The following is a 23,506-nucleotide window of genomic DNA, read 5'->3' on the forward strand; positions in this document are numbered from 1 at the left end:
TGGTAGAGCCACTGTGGGAAGCAGTATGGAAGTTCCCCAAGAAATGAAAATGGAGTTATCACATGATCCAGCAATCCTGCTTCTGGGCATATATTCAAAGCAAATGAAATAATTATCTCCAAGAGATCTCTGCACTCTCATGTTCACTGCCGTGTTACTCATAATAGCCATGGTATGGAAACAACCTATGTGTCTACTGATGGAAGAACGAATAAAGCAAATGTGGGGTGTGTGTATCTACCTACCTACCTACCTACCTACCAGTTACCTACAATTCAGCCTTTAAAAAGAAGGAAATCCCATCATTTGTGACAATAGGGGTGAACCTGGAGGGCATTATGCGAAGTGAAATAAGCCAGACACAGACAAACATACATGGTATCATTTATATGTGGAAGTCTCCCTACACCCCTTCAAAAAACAAATTAACAGAAACTGTGAGTGGAATGGTGCTTGCCAGGGGCTGGGGATGTGTGTGTGGGTGGGTGAAATGGGGAGAGGCTAGAGGAAAGGTACACATTTCAGGTATAAGGTGAATAAGGCCTGAGGACCTAATGTGTAACATGAGGACTAGTTGACAACAGTGTATTGTACAATTGAAACATACTAAGAGAAGCGAACTTAAGTATTCTGTCACAACACAAGTGTAACCATGTGAGGTGACAGATGTGGTAATTAACCCAATTGTGGGAAAACTTCCATCACATATTTGCATATCAAATCATCATGCTGTGTACTTTAAATATGCAACTTTGTCAGTTATACCTCAACAAAGCTGGAAAAAGATAAGGAAAAAAAGAAGCAATCTGTTTCTCCTCCATCCTAATTAACTTCACCAAAACTTCTGCAATTGCCTGGGAGCTGATCTATTTGAGCAATAGCATAGTATCTAACCTGAAAGTCTTGCGTCATTGAAAATGCTGCTTCATTTTCAGCACTGTGGTATCACATCAATGGGGCTCTTTGTTTCTGCTCTGATCATCTATCTTACATCTCAGACTGCAAAGAATGTGCTTGAGTTTTAGAAAACTTTAGTCAAGAATCTGGAGAAGATTCTAACTTCGGCTTTCAGGGACTGAGTGCCCTCTGGTGGTGAATATTCAAAAATGTCTTCAGACCCCATTTGGAGATGCATATTATAGGGATAGCTTTGAATTTGCTCTAATTTGTCAGAAAAGGAAACCACTCACAAATGTTGGTTCCATTAGTGCTTGGAACACACCTCACAACTGATATGAGCATGCTGGCGTGTCAGGCAACTGCTTTAAGACTTGTTTCCATAGAAGCTCTGCTCCCTTTAAGTCCTGAAGGAGAAATCTTCCCCAAGTAGTCTAGATGGCCCCTGAACTATTCACGATCCCACCAGCAACAGCAAAAATTCCCAGCAACCTTTTCCTTGGCACTGCCCACAGCCTTCCCCTTAAATCCAGTCCAAAGGCCACAAAACCAGTGAGTCTCATGGCTTTATGGTGCTGCTGGGAACTGGGGGAACAGGCCGCAGAGAGGTCCAAATGGATTCCAAACGACCTCAAGCCTGGTGTTGTAGGTAAATGGGTGAACTTGTGATCTGTCAACTTGAGAGAACTACAGAAATATATATATATATATATACAGGATCTTAACTTACCACTCAGCCCAAGAACCCAGGGTATATGTATATATAGCTGTGTGTGTAAGCAGAGAGCAGAAGCTGCTTTTCTTCTTGGGGCTTTTTATGACCTCATCAATTAATGATTATTAGTACTAAAAGACCACAAATCTTCTGTGTATCTCCAGCACCTAGCAGTAGTGCTTGACATATTCTGATTATTTATTTAATGACTGAGCTATTTACTTCACACATATCGAACTAATCTCTAAAGTCCTTTAGCTGTTCTCTGAGAAATTACTAAAAGCATCCACTTGATGAAAAGGAGAATGAAGCTAGCCTGCTTTGTAACAAAATGTGTGATGGAGATTTTTGTGTCTTTACCTGAAAAACTATCCTTGTCTAGAGCCATGAGGTTTCTTGCTTGATAGATATAGCAGCGCAGATGGTAAATGTAGACTCCTGAAAAGAACAGGATGGAGGTTACTTTAAAGAAACATAACAATGTACACCATTTTTTTCTGGAATATTTCAAAATAATACATATTTCAGATCTACTTCTCCAGAGTAAAGAACACATATACTGGTGATGACATGTGCTCCCAAAGTAGTTCTGTTTCCTATAAAATAAAACCAACTTTAAAAATACTATAGTAAGCCTGGGGTGCCTGGGTGGCTCAGTCGGTTAAGCATCTGACTTTGGCTTAGGTCATGATCTTGAGGTTTGTGAGTTCAAGCCTCCCAAGCCTGCAGCCTTCTTCAGAGATAGAGAGAGAGAGAGAGAGAGAGAGGGAGAGTCTGCCTCTCCCCTGCTTGCACTCTGTCTCTCTCTCTCAAAAATAAATAAACATTAAAAAAAGACTATAGTAAGCTCAATGCAAGTGTAGCACTCGGGAGAACATCACTCCTGCTGTAAAATACCTGGATTTATACTACTGCTTATCATTATAGACCTTTAAAATGAAACTTGGTTTCCAGAAGATATAGAAATAGGGCTTTCTATACTATTTCAGCCCCAGATCTAGGAGACAGTTATCTGCTAAAAGTTGCTTTGAAAGTTCAAAATCATTATACTTCTTATCCTTATTATGTTAATGTGTATATGCTACCCCCCCCCCCCCCCCCGCCATGATCCAAGATAGAGTAGGGCGCTGTGACTCGGTGCACAGATCTGGGAGTCAGACTATCTTGTCTATAGTGCTTCCAAGCTGTAAGGCCTGGGGCAAGTTATTTAATCCTTCTATACCTCTACAATGAGGACAAGAATAACACTTACCTCCTCAGATGTTACAAGGATTAAACAAATTAATATATGCACAGTGCCTAGCACATGGTAAGCCCCAGATAAGCATCTGCTATTATTATTATCATCACACAGTAGGTCTGCCTCATTCCAGGATGCCTAAAGATTATCATTGGAACCAACCTCTTTTTCTAATTAAAATAATCTGTTGGGGGAGCTTAACAGATTGAATGAGTATAAGCTATGTTAAAGTCAATGATGTGATGACCCTCCACCCCAAATATGATTTTTAAAACTATTATTTTAAAAAATCCTCTCATCAGGTGATGACAATGGAAGTTACATTTGCATAAACACATTTTAATCATGTTTGGTGATTCAAAGAGTTTTCTAGAGGTAAATTGTAGCAGTGGAAGGCACAAATTCATGTTTAAAATTTACTGTCAAATATACAACTTCACTTATATGAGGAATTTAAGATACAATACAGATGAACGTTAAGGGAAGGGAAGCAAAAATAATATAGAAACAGGGAGGAGGACAAAACAGATTCTTAAATATGGAGAACAAACAGAGGATTGCTGGAGGGGTTGTGTGTGTGGGGGGGGGCTTCTAAATGGGTAAGAGGCATTAAGGAATCTACTCCTGAAATCATTGTTGCACCATATGCTAACTAACTTGGATATAAATTACACAAATAAAACAAACAAAAAAACTTACTGTCAAAGTTACAGGAAACAATGGGAGTGTTTGCCCCAAACACGGTGGTGGCAGTGTACTTCTGCTTTTCTGTGCTCTTTTCATCTCCTTCCTCTGTAGTGTCTGCACCCTAAAGAGGCAGAAAAGTCCATGAATGGGGCCTCAAGACAGACAAGGAGACAAGAATTACAAAGATCTGGAATGGTGGCATTTAAAATAGACTCTTTTCATCCAATCCCTCCATTTTTAAAGACGAATGAAGCCCAGCACAGCGAGTGACTTGCCCAAGGTCACTTAGCTGGAAAGCAACAGAGCATGAAGGTGCAGCCAGTCTTTTCGGCCTTGAGTTCAGGCTTCTTAAACCCTGATGCTGAAAATGTTAAAAAGGAAAGGCATAAAGTATAAATAAAGGGATTTAAAGGGTGGGAGGAGGATGAGACTAAGCAATGGAAGCACAGAGCAAGGTCAGTGTGCAGAAATATAGTAACAGGCTGTGTTTGGCAATGGTTCCCAACCACCATGTTGTTTTAGATGGACTGCTGCCATTTTCTTATTCACTCCTTCCACTGTTCTGCTTTTTCCCTCCCTGTCTTCGTTACTGTGATTCCATATAAATTATTCTCTAATTCCGGGAGCCATCCTTCTGTTTTCCTCCCCCTCACATCTGTATATATAACACTTTTGGTTGATTGAACATTTGTAGTTTCCAAGGTATGATCCAAGGAACCTGTGCCTGGGATATTAACAGATGTCACCTGCAACAAGGGTTTTGGAAAAGATATATTTGGAAAATGTTCAATTAAACAACATTAAACAGGTGTATCTGCAGTATAACTTCTTAGAAACTTTCCTATATTAATGATCTATTCATTTAACAAGAGTTACTGAGCATCTAGGATGTGTAGCTTTCTCTCAAATTATCTGCAGTCCTGCAGTACTGGAGAGATCTCCATGGAGTCAGTGGTGTATCCAACACTCATCTATTTTCCCTATGCTTATAGTATTTGAGCTTTGAGTATTTAGTACTTACAAGGGCACCTTCAAGTTTAAAGATGGCAGCTGCACCATGTGTTTCTGAAGGAGCCATTTTTCTTCTCCAGCGTCTACGGCGGAAGGTATCTGAACTACGCTGTTTCCAGTGAAATTTCCAGCCAATTAAAGAAGCATATTCCCAGCCCTCTCGGTCTTCATATTCTTCCATGGCCTAGAACAGAAGTAAAACCTTTAATGCTAATGCTAATCATAATGATAACAATAATAATATCCCTTAATTAATAAAGCAGATTATTTGGTCAATCAACAAATATGCATTGAAAATCTACTCTGTTGTAAGCACCATGCTATGAGCCAGTGATACAACAAAGAATAAAGTAGACAGGCTCTCTGTCCTTGCAGAGCTGATGAACTGTGGGGACACAGAGAGATAACGAAACAGTTGACATGGAATGAGACATTGCGAAGGTGGTGCCTATCCCAGCAGGAGACGCACGTTATTCAGACTTGGAGAGGGTTAAGGAAAATGTATTCTTTCTTAACTTGCTTTCTATTTTTTCACTTCCATTAGCCCATAAGACACTGCAATTGTGTACGGTTTAGAAAACATTATTAACTCTACTTTATGTAGGAAAAAATGACATCACCATCCCTAGGATTTAAATGTCTCATCTAAGCTAACAGCTGGCATAACGAAGTGATAGATCAGATATGTTACTTCTGCAATAACTTAGGAGTATAGTACTTTTTATCCTAAAAACTTTATATATAAATGACCTCAGTTTTCAATGTTGTATGTATGCAATTCAACAAATATGTCTACTGTGTGACAGCGATCATGTGAAGAGCCAAGGAGGCAGTGAAGAATAAGACAAGACAGGGTCCTTGCCTTCATGTAGCTGACATTTAGGGGTGGACATTTTCTGTAAATATCTTAAAAGTGTGACTAGATTTAATAAATGCAAAATAATACTGAATGATATTTATGATCTCAGAAATAAGAGCACCACGGAGGCTATTACTGTTGTAGGGATTAGTTTTTCAATTTTGAATAAACATAATTGCAGGTCAAGCACAATCTTGTAATCGACCCTCCAATAGTGTTAACAGTGGCATTGAAGTATTGCAGGCAGCCAAGAGTAAGGAAGTTAGGGAACAGGATCAAAGTCTCAACAATACTTTTTGGTAGGAATGGGCCACCTTTCTAGTCTTCTTCTTCCCACCCCCTCTTGGTGCTCTCATGTGGCAGGAGAGAGCCAAGTGCCTCTAGGAATTTCTCACCCCATCACAATAGGGGTAGCTGAGTAAGAGATATTCACTTATCAGTTCATTCATTCCCCTCCATTATTTATTAGGAACTAGTTTCTGAGCAGCAAGAAGGATACAAAGTAGACAGCTTCCAACTTTGTGCCCAAGGAGCTCGCTGACTAATATAAAGTAACTTCATTGCACTTTCTATGAGTCAGGAACTTTGTGGAATAGCTTTGCCTGGGTTCAAACACTGGCTCGATCATTTTCTAGACATGTGGCCTAGGGTCCATTTAACCTTTGTAAGCATTATGTAAAAAATGAGGATAAGTGCACATCTTGTGGATTACAGATAATGTGTATTCAGTACCTACCATTAGAGAAGACAAACAACAGATTCTGCTTAATATTATGAGCATTATTATTCTATTTCACTTACTATTATTCCATTTAAGTCTTATAATACCCTAATTAAAAGCATGGCTTTATACCCATTTTGCAGATGAAAAAGGAAATAAAGCCAAGATTTGAGGCCTTGTGTATCTTATTCCAAGTACTGAACTATTGCCACTACTTCCTATGCTACCAAAATAATTTCTATTGTTACCTCTGGAGTGGTTCTCATTATTCAGCCTACTTCAGGGTCACCTGAAAGACATGTTGAAGCACAGACTGCTGGGCTGCACCTGGGCAATTCTTAAATCAGTAGGTTTAGAGTGAGGCATTTCTAACAAGCTTCCAGGTAATGTGTTGTTGCTGGTTGAGGTGTGGGGCACATTCTGCGAACTCTTGAGCAGGGATTAGGCCCTTGATTGGCAAATGGTTTCTGTAGAAAAAGCCGAGTCACTGGAATTCTGTGTGGCCCCTCGGGCCTAGCTTCCTCCACAGTAACTCTTACCCTCGCAGTACTTGAAGTGCTTTGTGTTAAATCTTTCTTGCGTTTTCGCACCAGCCTTCGCCGTCTATGAGTATGGTACATTTTCTCTGCAGCAACCCAGGATTTGGGCTTATTATCGGGAGGAATGGTAATTCCATACTCCCAGCCTGGAATAGAGTTTGCAAACAGTTATCCCAAAGAGATGCACTTGCCAGACTGCCAGATAAACTTCCAGAAAACATCCACTCTTCCCACTCCCACAATGTCATTCTCTGCGGTGACAATGAATGCCACTGTCCCTTTCACTTTGCTGCAATTCAGCCAAACTGAATACAGCTGTCTCCCCTCTTCAAACTGCTTGCTTTGCACCCGCGGGGTTCTCCTTTCCTTTTCTCCTTCCAGTCACTCATGGTAATTTAGTGCATCTAAGAATAAAGCACAGTGCAAGAGGCAGATGGGGACAGTGCTAAAGGGTGGTCTGTATAGCTGCACAGCCTGGGTTTAAATCCCAGCAACGCCACCGCTGGCTGTTCACTAAAAAAGTTTCTTGCAGGTTAGTAAACCTGCCTAGGGCCAAATTTCTCCAGCAATAATGGTTAAGTATATCTTTTTTTTTTTTTTTTAATATTTTTATTTATTTCTAGGAGAGAGAGAGAGACAGCGTGAGCAGGGGAGGGTCAGAGAGAGGGAGACACAGACTCAGAAAAAGGCTACAGGCTCTGAGCTGGCAGTCAGCACAGAGCCCGACGAGGGGCTCGAACCCACGAACCGCGAGATCATGACCCAAGCGAAAGTCAGATGCTCAACCGACTAAGCCACCCAGGTGCCCCAAGTATATCTTTTTAAAAAGAGTTCATGAAAATAATATATGCAAATAACTAGGACTATGCTTAGCACACAGTTTGTGCTCAAACGATGCTATTATTGGTGGTGGCTGCATCAAGATAACAAGAAATTTATAATCAAGTTGAACCCTTCTTTATTTATGCTTGTTTTTTCTTTCATAAGGAAAAAAATCAGATTTTCTCTTTTGAGATTTCCAAATTTATAATCATTTAACTCTAGATTACTATTCATCGAAAAGGATAAACACCATTAACAGAACCAATATCAATAATCTACATTACTGTATGTCAACCTTACTTCCAAAAAAACTCCCACAACAATTCGCATTATTGCTGAATAGGATGGCTTTTAAGGCATTTTAGTCTTTCTTCCTGAGCTATGAGGTCTTGTGTGTGATGTTCCCAGGGAGGCTGTGGGTGTGATTAGAATAGACAAAGTCCAAATTCCACTTCCCTCCCAAATTCTTGTCATGAGTCCCCAACATCTCAACCGGCAGCCACCTGGCCCCCTGATCTTGTATTTTTCACTCTTGACACCCTCTCCCGCACCTATCCAGCACTTGCTTGTCCTTCAGATTTTGCACCTGAATAGTCACAGGTAATATCCAAGACCTGATTGTCACAGACCAACAGAAGTTAAGACTCCTCCCTGCCAAGGAAACTTTACTCTAGTTAAGCAGGGCCTTGCTGCAGAGAGCCCATCACGAAACAGATCTAAAACAAATGTTACCTTTCTCATCCACTGCACGATTTATGTCATATACCCATGCATCATCTTCCCATTCCCAACCTGGAGGGCATGTCAGTTCGCTGGGTGAGGCGGCTTTATCACCATTCTTTAAAACAAAAACCAAAAAAATGAAGACAAGTAAGTCATAGCGTCTAATAAGAAAGAAAAGTGAGAGGACGCCTCACATTTAACAATGGTATTCACGTGCTAACTTAGATGCTACACTCAAGAAGAATCGTTAATCTCTATGCACAACTGCTACACAAAATTAGTTTTCTAGAATACCTTCTGTTTCCACTGTTAGGGGGTATGTTGGGTTGAACCACAGGAATTGCTGTTATAGATCAAAAATGGTCAAATATCAGCAATTTCATATGTTCAATTTAAAATTATGAAATGGTACAACTCTCTTTATGAGGAGCTCTATTGGAAAGAAGCCATCAGACATGGATAAAGTGTGAAAAATACATGTTCTCAAGTACAAGGTAATTTCACTAGAGGTTCTACATGCTAATCACGTAAGATTGAGCAAGCTTTAGGTTAAAATACTGACTTAAGTATTGACTGCATTAAAACTGACCGTTATGAAAAAAAAAGTTCCTAAGAAATAAGTAAAGGTGGTCCATAAACATATGGAAGATTACTCAGCCTCACTTTAAATTTATAGTGGGAAAATGGAGATGACATCAGGGTACCACTGATCATGCACTGACAAGGCTGTTGCAGCGCAGTAGTGAGTGTTTAGGAAAGCGTCCCTCTAAGAAGCTGTTGCCGGAAATACAAACTTTTACAACCTATTTAAAAGCAGTTTGGCAACACTTATCAATTACCAATGCGTATGCACTGAAATCTGACCAAACCAATCCAGGGGTCTCTCCCAGAGATAAACTTTCACAGGTGAATAAAAATGTACATATAAGAACATTTACTGCTGCACTGCTTAAAAAAAGCAAAGACTAGGGGAAAAATGTCCACAAGGAGAGGATTATTTAAATTAGAGAGGGTGCATATAATAAAACACTCTGCACGCATTTTTTTTTATAAAGCTCATAGATCTGTATTTACTGATATCAAAAGATGTCCACGATATACTGTTATATGAAAAATACATGTTGTTGAACTGTGCACACAACACAATTCTGTTTAGGGGTTTGTGTGTGGGGTGGGGGAAGAAGTTATACAGTTGAGCAAGAACAGAAATGTGCTTTCAATAGTTAGTTATCCTGGGGCCTGGTGGAGGCAAATATAAATCTGGGAAAATTACTTTTCATTTCCTTTTATGCTATTTGAATATTTTTAGAGACGTACACATTCCATTTGTTGTGCTTCTTAAAATGAGTTAAATGGTAAATAAATATTCACAATAAGAAAATTGCACAAACTCAAATTTTACCATGTACCAACATCTAGTTAAACAGACCCCATGACCTCTCCAGCATGAGAGGGGAGGGTCAGAGAGAGAGGGAGACACAGAATCTGAAACAGGCTCCAGGCTCCGAGCTAGCTGTCAGCACAGAGCCCGACACGGGGCTCGAACCCACAAACCGCGAGATCATGACCTGAGCCGAAGTTGGACACTTAACCAACTGAGTCACCCAGACGCCCCCAGAGAAAATAATTATTGGTGCACTCATGTGGCTTAAAGTTAAGGTAAGGCTATTCAGAATACGAGAAAGAGCAGAGAGAGGGGAGGCCACGCCTCATGGTCGGTGGGTTCATGGATCATGGCTCCAAAGAGCTGGGGCGTGAGGCTGTCTCTGGGGAGCAGCCCGCTCACCGCATCAGTGTAGGTGTCCTCAGCTGCCTTCCACTCGCCCCCGGGGTAGCGACTCTCATTCTGGTACACTTCATCCGTGAACTCCGTGTGACCCGCGTCCGCCTCAGTCAACAAGCTGTGGGTAAGGGTCGGGTTACCAAAGGAACGGTGGTAGCCAACACCCCCAGCTCTGCCCAGTGGTCAGGAAACATCTACACCGGTTCCCTCCTCACTCTACCCCTTGGGTTCTCCACTCCGAACTCCTCTTCCTGCTAATAGCTTCTGACATTCCTTTGAAGAAGGGGTCTGCGGGGACAAGGAGACCTGAATTACAGAGCACCCCTCCAGTCAGCAGGCCTGCGCCTTCTCAGGAATTAGGGTGAGGACTGGGAAAACAGTCCTGTGGGTGGCTCCTCACAGAGACCTCAGATGCCATATTTTTCAGTTCAGGACCATTCAGTTTTTTTTTGTTTGTTTGTTTTGTTTTTTTTTTTCAGTAAAACTCCTGGCTAACAGTTCAAAAGAATAGGAAGTTGTCTACCCTCATTCCCCCTATTTTAAAAAATGGAGAAAAGACAGTCTCATGAGGCCAAGTGTGGAAATTTTTACTCATGGCTTGCATGGTCTATGTAACACAAACTGAAGGGAGGAGTTTACATTTTCTGGGTAGTTCCTAGGTCGACAGCCAAACCAGGTCATTTAAGACTCCAGACTCCTTTTAGGTACTTAAGAAATCCAAACTGACTCTCTGCCATGCCAGTTTTCCTCTTGGAATTGGAACTATTTTGACAACTCATAATGGAAAGTACAGAGGCTCCAACTTTGACTTGAGTCTTCTGCCAGGTACTCACTCTTCTTACCATGGCTCTACATCTTTTCCCTACCGTATCCTCCCCTAGAATCAAGCACTGGAAAGAAATCAGAAAATAACTAGTCCCAACTATTTGTATATATTGAGCTCATCCTGTCATTTCTCTGGGCCCCCGAGAAGGAGAACAGAAGACCCGGCTGCTGCCTCTGGGGTCCCGTTGATCCCTGCATGCTCTGGCCCTTCTACTTTTCCATACACAATGCCTCTGCCTTTCCGTGTCCTCACTAACCTCCCTTCCTTCTGTCCGATTCAAATCCCATTTCCCTTCTCTTTACCAGCAACCCCAACCCCATCCAAAGCAAGCTGTCATGGGTTAAAAGCAATCATGTGGAATCATCAGGTCTTAACAGACCAGACCAGACCCAACACTCATTGGCTTCCTTCCCCAATGCCTGTGATCACAGGAAACAAATGTAGACAGAGAGGAAGAACTCCAGCTTGAGGCCTTAAGATCCAACTTCACAAGCTTGTTTCCTCCAAAGTCAAGTGTGCTGTGAGAGGTGGGGAAGGTGAGCTCTGGCTCCAGGGGTGTTGGCAACATTCAGAAACCCAAACTCCCAAAGACACCTGCTTGCTTCCCCTCTACTGTTTCTTTCATTTTAATAGCAAGCTTTTGAGATACAATTCATGCATTTAAAGTGTATCCTCTACTGTTTCTTACAGACATTCCAGCATAATAGTTGAGTGCTGGTTTTGGTGCCCAGGCTGGACTGGTAACCACTTACAACCTATGTGTCTTTGGATAAGTTACTTAATCTCTGTAGTTCTCAGTTTCTTCACCTGTAAAGTGGAGATAATGCTATTATTTGTTGGGAGATAATTCTCTATGAGTTCTTATGTTTCTTCAGAGTTAAGAATGTTCATATGAGGAATAATCTTGGAAGACAGAGTCTCTCTCTCTCTCTCTGGAGCCAAGGGCCAGCAGGCTTGCTAGCCATTAAAAATGATTTAGGTTCCCTAAACTCAGTTTCCTCTCCTGTTATACAAACCATTTCATGTTTAAGTACCATCTGACCATCTTCTTGTCACTCTGTGGGAAGGGAGTCCCTACTCCCACAGAGTGACTATAGCACATGTGAATTCTGGCACTGCTATTGCTATTGGCCGTGAAGTCCTGTGTCTCTGACCCAGGGATCCTAGGTCTCCTTCCCGCACCCATGGAAGTAGAGCAGACGACCTTGTTAGCTTGTTAAAAATCCCAAATCCTTCATAATTTCTGACACTACCTACTCTGTAGAGCTGTAGTTCAGATTCAACAAAATGATTCGCACACTGGTGCTTAGTACTCTGCTTGACACATTCACACATAGTAAGTTCCTAATAAATGTTAGTGCTAGGCGCTTTTTGTATTTCCTCGTTTTACTATGAGGCACCAATGACATATTTCAAGTTTCTATAGATTTATTCTCAGTGAGTGTTACATAAATATTACCAAGGCTGATGACGGAGAAGATTCATTTAGTACTTTCTAGGGAAAGGCTTCATTGTCACCCTTTTTTTCTCAGAAAATGGAAAACTTACCTTCTTTCAGGATCAACTATCCAGTCTCCTTCCCATTCCCAGCCTTTTGGAGGCAAAAAGAATTCCCTCTTGAGTTTTATTTTTCCTGTGACATCAGAAAATTTATGACGACCCACTAATCCAGAAGTGCCCCATTTTCCAAACATAAGAGCTTGATTTTCATACTGTTAAAAACAAATTACAGAAACACCATCAGAGAGCAAGAAATAAAGCCTGCTCCTACATGGTTAAGCCCATTTAAGCTAAACAATGATAGAAAGTGTAAAAACTTTATTCCCAGAAGGTAGGGACCTAAATCGGGCTGCTACCGATTATGTAATTTTGGGCAAATCACTCATCTCTCTATTACTCAGTATTCCCGTCTGTTAATTGGGGATAATACTACTAATTCTCATAGAATTGTTCAAATGTGCAAATAATTGTGAACAGTAGCATATCACACTAGTTGTTTCCATTATTATACTGAGTGGCTCCAAATGGTTCTCTGAACCTAATTTTTAAAATACCCATAAAAGTCATGAATTTATGAATGTGCAGGCTTCTAAGGGTTTACTTGTAAACAGTCTACTACCTAGAACTTGGGGCCCATTTCCCCACAGAATCAGCATTATAATTGATGGTACATTTCCCAGGGAGTCTATAAGGAACGTCTGACATATAAAGGTCCTTTAAGGGCCCAGCCTTTATGGAGCCTAAAGGTTCTGTGCTTTCGTCACCTCTGGAATACAGTGGGGTTGAAGACCAAAATCTGGAAGCAGGTTCAGTGGCAATAACAGATTCTGGTTTACAGGGCATTTCTTTCTAAGTTGAAGTTATAAATCTACAAAGGTCTGCTCTTCACTCTGTCAACCATCAAAAGGGTTGTGATTTGTCAGTGGTGAGTGTCCCTGTTTGAGTGCAAGCTGAAATTTCCATTTTTCTGCTGATGAGCCCACTGAGAAGAGGATTTGCAAGTGACAGGGAAGTTTGACTGAGGCTGAAAAAGGAAGGAAGAAGTTTGAGTAGAGGCTTGATGGGGAAATTGGGTTCAAGCAGCCACAGTAGTACCTGTCTCAGACATGGGCTCTGAGCCTTGAAAGGAGATAAACTCCAGGAAGTAGCTGAAGAAGCTATTGTTACAAGGGGCTGTGAGACTTGGGGGCATGTACACTTCTCTGGTTTCTAAGTGAGAAGGACACAGAATGGAAGAGCAAGGTGTTCTCACTACTTCTGCTTGGAAGCCAGCATGGCTATAATAAAATGTAGGCAAGGAATTTGGCAAGACTGGTGACACATGTGAAGCACCTCAGAAACCTCCAGAAATCTGGTAGGGGGTGTAGGGTGGTGGTGGGTTCTGCAGAGAACAGAACCTCCTGTGGTATTAGCACAGGAGGGCAAGAATCCGTGAAATGTCCATTATTGATATTAATGTGCTCCTACCGGCACTCATAGGTTCTGAGAATCTAAAGAAACTAGTCACGCAACTAAGATGTGTGGGTCATCTCTTTAATGTGAGTTGAAACTAGAGTCTGAGCTATGCAGGGAAAGATCTAGAAAAGGTGAAAGGGAGACCTGGACTGGTTGATCTTTGTTCAGTGCTAGCTAGCTTCTCCCAGCTGAGCTCCAGTCTCACAGCTGGAGGCCAGGCTGATGCCAAGAAACCCTATATGAATGTTGGAGCAAGCATCTCCTACACGTGCCCTGATGCCCTGACTCCACGTAGTCCAGTTGACTGTGCATAAATATCAGCCATTCAGGGCCTTGCGTGTGGCTTCCAGCACACCCTCTATTTATCCCCAATGGCACTTCCAAGCCTGCGCTATAAGGGCTTTGTGTGTTTCCCATGTATTTCATGGTTTCTCAAAGTGGTCCACTGAGGCCCTATAGCCACCCACATTGGAATCATTGCTGGTGCTAATCCCTAACTCAGTTACATAATCAGAATCTCTGGGGTGGCCCTGGCAGTCGGATATCCAGTTTTACAGTCACTTAGAGAGGCTTTCCCTATGTGAGGAATGAGTCTTCTGTGGTGCAAAGACCCCCACCACCCCAAGCACACCTCGCAAGGTCTGCACCTGCCCAGCATCCTCATCCCGGGGTTGTCTGTGTGTGAATCACTCTGGTGGGTCCCAGTGTGGTCAGTCTTTCCCTCTCCCCCCAGAGGAAGGTCACTTGGATGGGATTCTAAGTAGTGCTGATGGTTGTGGCTGTTTTTGATCTGTGAATATTTTCTCTAAGGAAGACATGTAAAAGGACCCCCCCCCCCAGAAAGAAAAGAGAGTCATGCCATGAAATGTACCATTTCAGCAAAGACGGTGAATGTTCCTTCTGCAAAGCTGTTGAACTTCTTCTCAACAGCACTTAGGCCCAGCCAGATGTTCACTCGCAGCTGCACAGGCACCTTGGGTCCATGGTTGTTTTCCTGAGGATACTGTGAGATGCACAATAACGCTGGGTGCAGCCCAGGCTGTGACGTTAAGGTCAAGCCACAAACCGAATGAATATCCAATAGCTGTTCTTCCCAGTCTACTTTTATGTTTGCTTAGTTAAAATATTTCCAAATGACCCTACAGCAGAGATTATGATAACAACGAAAGCAGTAGTTCCCAAAATGTGATCCGTAGACCTGCTGTGTGTCCCTGAGACCTTTTCAGGAGGCTCACAGAGTAAAACTATTTTTTACCTAGTATTACTAAGACATTACTTGGGTTTTTTTTTTTTCGCTGTATTGACATAGGCACGGAGAGTGCAAAAGCAGTGGTGGATAAGACTCTGGGCACCGCAGTAGGAATCAGGGCAGGAACACCAAACTGAACCCGTGGTGATAGTTTTCTTCATCACTCTCAGTAAAGAAAAGAAATACTAGTTTTAAATAAAACAGTAAAAGCTACTAATCTTATCAAATCACGATCCTTGATCACACCTTTTTCTTTTAACTTTTAAGTAGACTCCATGCCCAAGCTCGGGCTCGAACTCATGACCCTGAGATCAAGTCACATGCTCTACTGACTGAGCCAACCAGGAGCCTCCTTGAGTCCATTTTTTTAAAAATATTTTGTGTGCTAATGGAAAGTACACACAGATCACTTCTGCTGCATGTTATTGTAAAGGTTGTGAAAAATCTCTTATGCAATTGTTTGAAATGTGAACTGTATTAGCCTTTTTAAATTTATTTTTTAATTTTTTTAGTGTTTATTTATTTTTGAGAGAGAGAGAGAGAGAGAGAGACCATGAGCGGGAGAGGGGCAGAGACAGAGGGAGACACAGAATACGAAGCAGGCTCCAGGCTCTGATTTGTTAGTACAGAGCCCAACTTGGGGCTTGAACTTACAGACCGTGAGATCCTGACCTGAGCCGAAGTCAGATGCTTAACTGACTGAGCTACCCAGGCATCACCGAATTAGCCTTTTTAAAAAACGTTTATTTTTGAGACAGAGAGAGAGAGCGGGAAGGAGAGAGAGAGAGCGCGCGTGCAAGCCAGTGCACAAGAGAGTGAGAGAGCACAAATAGGGGAGAGGCTGAGAGAGAGGGAGGCAGAGCATCCAAAGCAGACTCTGTGCTGAGAGCAGAGAGCCCAACAGAGGGCTTGAACCCATGCACCATGAGATCATGACCTGAGCCGAAGTCAGACACCCAAATGACTGAGCTACCCAGACAACTGCTTTTTTATAATAGAAACCTTTTTTTTTTTTTTAACTTGAAACAGTGATTGACAGACAAATATGGTCACTCAGACTTAGGTATGGGGCAGATGTTTTCTTGAACATAAGCCAAGTGAGCCTGTCACTTCAAGGACGGTAATTGACTGTATTCTGTTGCCAATGATAGAATTCAGGCTTTCAGGTAAAAACAAATAAGAAATCTGGAAAACCTGCAACTTGTCATGGTGAGCTTCATGGCATCCTGATACATAAGGACTTTTCTGATGAGTAATATTAATAAATGTAATTTTTTTCAATGTTGTAAGATAAAATGGGTCAACATTAGGAAGCTCTGCATAACTTAATGAACAAATATTTTCTAAATGATCAATGCTAAATGTTACAAATTCAGGCATGGATAAAAGAACCATTCAAAGTGCAAGATAAACCAATAGGCTTTAACGTAGCAGAGAATGAAAAGTTCATTGATACGGTTTCAAATTCCGTACTGCAAATCGCTGTTTAGAAACTACTACTTAAGTTTGGTATTGTATCAAAGATGCGTTTCCACAATGATCTGAGAAAGATATTAAAATAGTCTTCCCTTTGCAGTTACATATCTATGTGAGGCCGATTCTCTTCCTATACTTAAGCCAAACAATTTATTCCATCAGATTAAATGTACAAGCAGATAAGAGAATCCAGTTACATTTCTGTGAAGCCAGGCATTAAAGAGGTTTGCAAAAATGTAAAACAGTGTCCCTCTTCTAATTTTTAAAAGAGAATACAGTTATATTTTATTAAAAAATGTAATTTCTGTTAACATGTAATGGGCTTAATTATTGTTATTTTAAAATGAATAAATATTTTTTCAATTTCTCATTTTCATTTCTATTACAGTAAATATTGATAGATAAATCCACATAAACAAAAGCTCTCTGAGCTCTCCAATAATTTTTTAAGAGCATAAACGGGTCCCAAGACCAAGAAGCCCAACGAAGTAAACTGGATAATGAGTATTAATAGTCAGTAAATATATACAACATTCTCTTGAAAGCATTTTGATATTTATCCACTGAGTTCTAAAACCTAACACAGAATAACACTTTGTCCCCTCTCCTATCCACTGTGAAATTTTATTTATTAATCAGTTTGCTTCCACTGACTGCTGACAGACATAATTATAACTGTGGTTCTATCTTAAGTAAAATTTATTCCACCAAGAGAGACTTGAAGGACAATAACCACTCTGGTTCTATTTTCCACTCTCCCGGTTAAAGAACAATGAGTACATTTATTAAAAGTTAGCAGTGGGGTATCTGGGTGGCTTAGTTGGTTAAATATCCGACTCTGACTTTTGATTTTGGCACAGGTCATGATCTCATGTTTTCAGGAGTTTGAGCCCCAGGTCAGCCTTCATGCTGACAGCACAGAGTCTGCCTCGGATTCTCTCTCCCTCTCTCTTTGCCCGCCCCTTGCTCATGCTCACACACTCACTCACACACACACACACACACACACTCACACTCTCTCTCTCTCTCAAATAAATAAAAAAATAGAAATAAAAGTTAGCAGCTATCTCCTTGTTTTAAGAGAACACTCTCCCCTAACTGCTTTTTCTTTTCTCAATTTTTATTCTTCTCCCTCAAATCCAAAGTACTTGGTTGGGGTTGGGAAGGGAAAGGGATGTCAAATCACGCAGTTGAGGACTATTTTGATTTCTTGGTTTTCAGCCACAGGCCCTCCCTTGGTTCTCCATCAGCACACACAGAGCAGTTCTTAATGCAAGGTCCTGGGATGGGCTTGTAGGGTTCTAGGAAGCTCCCGAATCACATGCAAAATATTGGATGCATATGAGATGTGCATTCTTCTGGGAAAGGGCCAGTAGCTTTTGTTAGGTTCTTAAAGGAGTTCATGACTCTAAAAATGTTCAGAACCATTGTCCTAAAACAGTAAATTCTCAGAATTTCTTAATTTGAGGACCCATTTGGTTAGGGCATAGATTCCAAGGACTATGTTTATTACTTTCTCCTTTCTTCTACTTACCAAACACTCACTAAAAGGGAACGGAAGGAAGGCATTGCTTAGCATGAGACATAAGAAGAGGAAAATTCATGCCAGAAAGCACAGAATTCACAATGTCACATTAATATTAGTGTCACAGAGACCTCTGCGGAAGTGTCCTTGATCGAATACAATCAGATGCCAGACTACTCTCTTGGAATTTTCACCCTAAGGGAAGGTGTCAGAATGAGTAGGAATTGATCATGATCACGTAGTAGTTACTCAATGGTCAGAAAATAAAGCAGCCCCTTCTTGGGAATGTGGGTTTCGCGTTTAAGTATTTCACATGACACAGTGATAAAGCCGTACCTTCAGCAAGATGGTCTGGGTTTTCCCACAGTATTTCCCAGATGCGTTCTCACCACTGGTGGAGTATAAAACCTGATGTGCGGGAATGCGTGCATAGGCCAGTCTTTTCTCTCCCCGGATCATCCAGATGATAATGTCAGGCATACTGTTCTGTGGCTGGTCACGTGGGTGGACGGAAAAGGAAGCAAAGGTGGAATTAGTCTAAACACAGAGGGACTGGAGCCCTTGCAGGCTGGCTTCTCAGGGCTCCCCTTAGAAACTCTGTGATTAGGGCTCCGTCTGAATTCCTGTCGCACGTCTTCTGGGACCGCACTGAGTCTGTAGGACGGGGAGGCAGGCTGTGGCTGGCTCAAAGGGAATAGAGCGAAGCAGGGTCAGGAGGTGGCTTCACCTGCTAAAAGCCCGACCTACACAGCTCCGAGAGGCAGTTTAGGAAGTGCACCCCCTCTTATCTCGTCCATCGGTAGTCAAGGGTTCTTGGTTTCATGTATGTAACTGGACACAGACCAAGTATCTCCACTCACAATCCAGTATTGGCCAAATTTGAAATATTAATTCAGTTTTTTAAAACCTCTTCTTTTTCTGATTATAAAGGCGATATAAGTTGTCACCACAGGAAACTTTTAAAGTACCAAAGCATAAAAAGTAGAAAATAAAAATTACCTATAATCGCCTGTTTTTTCAAATGTATTCTGTCTACAAATCTGCGACGATCCCCCTCCACCCGCATCTCTGAAGTTTTTCCAGTCCATAGAGGTTAATGGCAGCCAGTATCTGTCCAGCACCACGATGTCCCCACACTGTGCTAAGCCCTTCATATTCATCATCATCTTGAATCTTCACAATACAATGCTAGGAAGTGAGTACTACAATGATCCCATTTTATATATGGGGAAACTGAGGCCTAGAGAGGTTGCCCAAGGTTACATATAATAGATCCAGGATGCAAAACCAGGTCTTCCCAATCCCAACAAAAGGTGGCACTTCAACCCTCTGTGCTACACAGATTTGCTACTTTGTCCCTCTACTTGGCATATTCTTTCATTATATCATGATAATGATAATGATTTATCCACTTTGAAGACTTTTCCAGGACCACCAACTCAAAATTATTCTGTCCTCACTTCGGTGATATTCACCCCATTACCCTTCAGTATCCCAGCCCAGTAACTTCATGGTCTTACCATCTGTCAGATTTGCTCAATATTCAAGATAGAATTCTAGATGCTCCTACCACCTTCTCCATCCTTGGTGCCACTCCACAGAATCCCTCTTCCGTATCAAGTGACCTTTGTGTAGTTTAAAAGTCCTACCTCTTCAGTCAGTTGCAGTAATTTATCAAGCCAGTCCTCAATTTCTGTCAGCGTGGACTTCACCTCTGTGGCCTCAGACCTCATCCTCACAGCTGCCTCGTGTATCTGGGAGAGAGATCGGGACCGCAACTTTCGGATCTGAGTGTCAAGAACTGTGACGTTAGCTTTTCCTTCCATGAGAGGTAACGTGTACCTAAAAAAGAAAAGAAACAGATAATCTGCAGAATTGCTTTTTAGGCTTCAGAACCATCAACGTCATTTATGTTTGATTTTCATCTTGCAAGCCACACTGGTTTCCTGACTCCACAGGCATGACCAGGTTTAAGATGAAGTTGAGTGTATGTGGCACTGGCAGAGGGAACCTGTCACACAAACTCTCCTTACTCTCAGGAGAAATGCAGGGGGATTAAAATTCCAAAGCAATTTTGTAGGTTTGACTGAAGGTCCCTCGAGTCACTGGGGAGAAGATGGCAACAGCTGCAGCATTTGGGAGGAACAAATGCTTCTTTTGCTTCTTACGACTACTGTGCAGACCCACAAAATGAAGGAGGGGGAGGCAGATCACAGAGCATTTAGCACAAGGGTTCGTAAGGACCATGCACCCCTACGCAGTCTGTGGAGGGGGGTGGGGTGGTCAGGAGGTCTGCAAATCCCTGGAACTTATTTAAAAAGTCTATGTCAGGCAATGTAACACATGGGGAGAACCACAGGCTTTGGAGCTGACTATCTGGGCACATGTCCTGGCTCTACCATTTACTAGTTTTGTGATGTGATCTTCAGTGGTTACTTAATTTCTTCTTTCCCTATCTTCAAATGTGGGAAAATATTGGGCTGTTTTGAGAACTAGATTAATTAATATATGGAGAACATTTGGAACAATGCCTACTGCACAGGAAAGTCTGAATGATGTTGCCGTCATCATCAAGCACCGTCTTCTTCATAGTCATAGTTTCATTAGATATTCAAAGGGGCCCATTAGCTCCCAAAAGGTTAAGAATGACTTGGGTAGGCAAAATGAGAAGTCTAGAACAGCTGAGCTAAGTCTAGAACAGAATTAGCCTTCTTCTGCAGGGTCTTCCTCTCACCATGGCAGCTGGTGAGGGCCACAGGGTGAAGTTATCAATTCCAGGAAGTTCTACTCACACTGTCTCTACTTAGAATTTCCATTGGTTTGAATTTCCCCTCACTTCTTAAATGGAGGAAATCCTAGCATGACTTCTTTTAAACACAAGTTTCCTGATACATGAAGTTAAAAAGATTCCATTTGATTTTTCAAAACACAGTGCACATCAGTTTGGTTCTTCAAAAACTGTGTAAATAGATCTTTCTGTGTTTTGCTCAGCAAACCCTAAAATTCATAAAATTTTCTACCCAAAGGTATTACCAAATATTTTTGTTTGGTCACATTAGTAGTTATGGCAATGCACTGGAAAGGTTAAATCCCTGGAATGATTTCTTGAGGCAAAAGTGCATATGGAAGCAGCTAGCTCAAGTCACACTTGAGACATTCAATAAATAGATGTCGAGGGTGTGAAGCGTGTAGCAGGAAACACTGTGTGGATAAATCCAACCCTGGACATCAGATGCATCATTTCGCCTCCTGTTTTCTCATCCGTAAAATAAAGGGAACTGGGAGAGATGACGGGTTAGGACCCAGATTTAAATTCTCTGAATTTAAGCTAGAGCCCGGCAGTGCTCAGATTTCAGCTATGTTTCAATGACCCAGCTAAACCACTAGGAGGCACAAGAAGACAGGGAGACTGAGGGCATTAGCCCAGAGGTGGAAAAAGAAGCTGTCCTGTTTCTTGCTGCTTGTGAGAAGTTTTCAGTACACTTTTCTTTTGGAATTTCCCTGTACACTGCTCTCTTAGCCAATAGTTAAACTGAATTTGGAATTAATCACTTCCTCTTTTGATTTCCAAATGCCCAGAGATCTAAGCTGTTTCCCTAAGTCACAGTTCTAAAAGGTTCTCTGGTTCAAGTCAAATCTTATTGGCTTGGTGACGGGAGCCTTAGATAGAGGCATTCAGGAGAAAAGGAAGTAAAAGGGCTATTTCTAAAAATGTGTTTGTGAATTAGGAATGTTATTCTGAATGGCAAAATCAGTGCTCCACCCCTGGACCCCATGTCTCTGCGGGAACCAGGAGCCACCTCTCTCCAGGAGGTGGGCACACAAGCACAGGCCTGCACCCTCCCCTTCCTTCTTGCCACCCCTTGCCTGGGGCAGCCCTGGGAAGTTTCCTGCACGGCCCTCAGCCTCCCTAGGCTGCTTTAGAATTGGCCCCAAATCAGAAAGTAGAACTTTTCCTGGTGTGATTCAGAGACGCCTCCCGGTGACTAGGGCCTTTTGAGAAGCTTGACTAACTCAATTCATTTTTCAGGCCAACACTGGGAACAACTGTAGAGGCTCTCCTAATCTTACAGTTCCAGGGAGCAGAGCATGATTGGGAATTCTGCCATAGGAACAGGATCACTGTACCTTGTATCTTCTATAACTTCATCGATCAGCTTCAACCATATTTCGGCCAACTGGTTTGCAGGAATTTTACCTTGTATCCCTGATTTTAGAGCCTCTATGTTTGATTGCTGGAGAGTTTGGAAAGAGGGGAAATAATCAGCTATTGTGTATCATGCCATTAAACCCAGGAAAGGTTTAATGTTATTTTCAAGAAAAAAAACACAAAAGACTTAACAGAAAAACCAGAGCATTTAATTTTTTACATTTAATAATGCTCACCATAGCTTACCACTATTTACTTTTCTTCAAAAGGCAATCAACATGGACATCTATAAGTAACAGGACAATCTTTCATATATCTTTGACCTTTGAAACCATGTTAAATATTTTATGTATTTAAAAAGTAAATGAAATAAAACCAAGATGGGGGAAGGAACCCTACCATGGAATATAAAACAGAAACAAATGAACTATATAACCACACCAAACTAACCTAAATAAGTTTTCAACACAATATTTTGATTATATACTCTCAATTTAAAGAAAAAACCATTGGGGCACCTGGGTGGCTCAGTCGGTTAAGCGGCTGACTTTGGCTCAAGTCATGATCTCATAGTTCGTGAGTCCAAGCCCCACGTCGGGCTCTGTGCTGACAGCTCAAAGTCTGAAGCCTTCTTCAGATTCTGTGTCGCCCTCTCTCTCTGCCCCTCCCCACCCCTCGAAAAAATGAACATTAAAATAATTTAAAGAAAAGTACCATGAACATATTAAACTCTAATTGGTTTGTTTTTTGCAGAGGTTTATCTATGGATTTTAGGATTGAACAAATGAGCAAATGAGGTTTCTCACTGTTGGAGAAAGGAGTTATAAATATAGAAATAGGGAAGACTAGAACAAACCTGTGACATTAGAATGGGTTTGGAGTTATCCTTATAAATTCACTGCTTTTCATATATGGATAGACCTAGAAGTAAATCACATGTGACTATGTGTGTGCATGGGCCTGTGGCTACGTCTGTCCACTGAGAAGGCCTAGGAGCAATGGCATCTAAACAGTAGTGAGCATCTAGTACCCAGATCTTGGTTTTCACGTGATATCCCACTATGAGGAAACAGAACTCTTTGGAAAATTGGCGATTTCAGGGCTGGGGCAGAGCAGTACAAGAGAAGTCCAGAACATACTATTGTGTCACTTTGAGCATTTGCTGACAGATTGAAAGAGTGCCCACCATGATTATCAAAAGTCCAGATCATGGAAAGCCACCATGCTGTCCAGATTAGCATGGAGTAAAGACAGTCTGATCAGTGCTGATGAGAAGAACAAGGAAGAAAAAGGCTGAAGAATACCCAAAATATGATCAGATTAGAGGG

The 23,506-nt window shown here is 41.6% G+C and overlaps 1 protein-coding gene across 3 annotated transcripts in view; it reads right to left on the minus strand.

The window, feature by feature from the left end:
- Positions 1-23,506, minus strand: part of MYOF (myoferlin) — a 156,252-nt gene that overhangs the window by 39,007 nt on the left and 93,739 nt on the right. For all 3 annotated transcript variants that reach the window (XR_005528089.1, XM_039230277.1, XM_039230276.1), the window contains exons 22-32: positions 22,157-22,263; positions 19,678-19,870; positions 18,365-18,520; positions 14,650-14,781; positions 12,372-12,535; positions 10,001-10,115; positions 8,224-8,329; positions 6,670-6,815; positions 4,561-4,734; positions 3,552-3,660; positions 1,973-2,050 (exon numbers count right to left, since the gene is read on the minus strand). Coding sequence is in view for 2 of the 3 variants with exons in the window: in XM_039230277.1 (XP_039086208.1) it covers positions 1,973-2,050; positions 3,552-3,660; positions 4,561-4,734; positions 6,670-6,815; positions 8,224-8,329; positions 10,001-10,115; positions 12,372-12,535; positions 14,650-14,781; positions 18,365-18,520; positions 19,678-19,870; positions 22,157-22,263 (1,480 nt within the window). In the remaining variant the exon portion in view is untranslated. The remainder of the gene's footprint in view (positions 1-1,972; positions 2,051-3,551; positions 3,661-4,560; positions 4,735-6,669; positions 6,816-8,223; positions 8,330-10,000; positions 10,116-12,371; positions 12,536-14,649; positions 14,782-18,364; positions 18,521-19,677; positions 19,871-22,156; positions 22,264-23,506) is intronic.

Source organism: Hyaena hyaena, unplaced genomic scaffold (assembly GCF_003009895.1).
Source record: "Hyaena hyaena isolate Hyena2069 unplaced genomic scaffold, ASM300989v1 scaffold_44, whole genome shotgun sequence".
In the NCBI taxonomy this organism is placed as follows: domain Eukaryota; kingdom Metazoa; phylum Chordata; class Mammalia; order Carnivora; family Hyaenidae; genus Hyaena; species Hyaena hyaena.